This window comes from Protomyctophum parallelum (genome assembly GCF_964188405.1).
Source record: "Protomyctophum parallelum genome assembly, chromosome: 1".
Classification (NCBI taxonomy): domain Eukaryota; kingdom Metazoa; phylum Chordata; class Actinopteri; order Myctophiformes; family Myctophidae; genus Protomyctophum; species Protomyctophum parallelum.
In genome coordinates, this window is record NC_139697.1 from 68,665,400 (window position 1) to 68,667,777 (window position 2,378).

A 2,378-nucleotide genomic window follows, 5' to 3' on the forward strand; every position below is an offset into this window, starting at 1 on the left:
AGGGCTCTATGCTAGTGTGTTTTGTGTTTTCGCTCTACATCATTAAATATCCTCTCTTGAAAATAGGCCGATCGACAAGCTCACAACGCTTTGCGGTTGCGACACGTCGTGAGCTTGTCCATCAGCTATTTTCTGCTGAGGTTTTCACAGAATACGGATGCTGGGGTTTAAGTGGATATAAGTAACTGTCCATTGGTGGGACTCCAGTGGAGGAGCCACCCGGATCCACTCACACATATCGTACTTTTAAAAAGGCTTTGTTCTCTTACATGCATGAAGAAGAAACCACAAAAGCTCTGCAGTCAGGAAGCATCAATGATAAATTACCCCCCTCCTTATCTAAACTTAATAAATAAAATGCACATTCTACAGAGACTGCCTTTAGAAAAAGATCATTTAAAAAAAATAACAAATAACAAACCAAAAAAAGAAATTCTCCTTGCAAAATTGTTTCATCCTATCTTACACAATACACATTCAGATAAAATAACTCATGTTGTGGGTTTTTTTTGACACAACACTTTTTTGTTCATGTCAAAAAAACAGCAGCCATCTCTCTCTCTCTCTCTCTCTCTCTCTCTCTCTCTCTCTCTCTCTCTCTCTCTCTCTATCTCTCTCTCTAGAGGACCTGAAATTTCCAGGAGTTCTGGTCTTTGTGGTCCAGACAGTCCATAGTGGTGAAGCCCAGCTTCCAGGCCTGCTGGTCCTTGTAGTCCAGACAGTCGACCGAGGTGAAGCCCAGGGACGCCGCGGTGCCGTAGCCCTGGGAGGACAGCGAGGCCGGGGACTGGCTCAGGGAGCCTCCCATGGAGGGCACGGTGATGGGGCTGAGGGCTCCGGTGCCTGACAGCTGGTGCATGGGGGACAGGTAGGCACTGCAGTCCAGGCCGGTGAAGTATGAGGTGGTGCCGGCGTAGCCCTGGCTGTAGGCCGACGGCTGACCGTAGCTCATGGGGTACGGCGAGGGCCTCTGCATGCAGGGCGCCGAGGACGCCAGGGGGTCCGGGAGGGGCGAGATGGCCGGGCTCCAGATGGACACGGCCGCGTTGCCATTGCCGGAGTTGGGAGCGAGGATGGGGCCGGATGGCACAGGGGAGGGGCTGTAAGCGCCAGACGGGTGGTTAACGGGGTCAGGGGCACTTTGTTCCTGAGCTGGCGATGCCTTCTTTTTGGGAGGGCGGGGCTTAGCCTGGCCGGTGCTTTGTTGCTGCTGCTGGCGGCACTTGGCACGGCGGTTTTTAAACCATACCTGAAGACAGTAGTATTATTATTATTGAAGACAGTAAGTACAAACAGATGCAGTCATTTAGCAGCACGCCGTTTCCCCAAACAGTGGGTATTAGAGACCAATTGTTATGCATGTGTCACGATTCGAGTAAAAAAAAATCCCATTTTCTTTTCCTACATTTAAAGATACATCCATCCATCTTCAACCGCGTATCCTTATTATAAACAAACAAACAAACAACTCTAAGAAACACCATGACGCAATGAAGCGACGCGTTGTGTGCACTGCTTGGAGATCCGATATTTTCACTGGTTTGGGTCCCCTGGTCACAAACGTTTATTAATCTCTCTCTTTTGGGTCTCGATGTGTATATCTGATCGTATATATGGGTGATTTAAAGGACCTGGCAATGTTAGTATGTCCTCACATTGATTTGATATGGTATTTTGAAGCAACATTCTGAAGCATCATCTACATCTCCACGCAGAATGGGGTAGTGCTGTGACTGGTATGGATACATTGCAAGAAGCACCGAGCGGAACAGATTGCATCCATATTGCATCATAATGTAAAACCTTTTAAGGGAATCGATGTATGCCCTTGATGACATTTACAGTAGACAAGAGGCCAGACTTTTGAGCCATCATATTGAATCATCTCATCTCATTCTAGACGGGAAACCCTTATAGTGTTTTAAGCATTATGTTATACTTCAGCTATTGAAAAATAGCAGATCTACAAGCTCGTAGTGCGGCACCGAGTGCCGCACTACGAGCTTGTAGGTCTGCTATTTTTGAAAAACCTTGAAAATGTGGCCAGCGAATCTTTGAATATATATTCTTTCAGAGCGTACTTTTTTTTTTGTAGAATCGTCCTCAGGTCTAAATGGGCCATCTCATTTAACAGTACTGGAGCTATAGTTTCATACACGCAACCATGAAGAAAATAATTCACAAATACATTCATTCTCTGCTATGAGTGTCAGACATGTCAGTCAGTATACCTGGACACCTGGTGACTATGAGTGTGTCAGTCAGACATGTCAGTCAGTGTACCTGGTGACTGAGTGTGTCAGTCAGACATGTCAGTCAGTGTACCTGGTGACTATGAGTGTCAGTCAGACATGTCAGTCAGTGTACCTGGTGACTAT

General features: G+C 46.6%; 1 protein-coding gene across 1 annotated transcript in view; it reads right to left on the minus strand.

Annotated features, from left to right (window-relative positions):
- Window positions 1-619: 619 nt before the first annotated feature.
- Window positions 620-2,378, minus strand: part of LOC310861298 (homeobox protein otx5-like) — a gene marked incomplete at its 3' end in the record, with an annotated part of 4,598 nt that continues 2,839 nt past the window's right edge. The window contains exon 3 of the mRNA XM_083768699.1: window positions 620-1,249. Within this exon, the coding sequence (XP_083624825.1) occupies window positions 620-1,249 (630 nt within the window). The remainder of the gene's footprint in view (window positions 1,250-2,378) is intronic.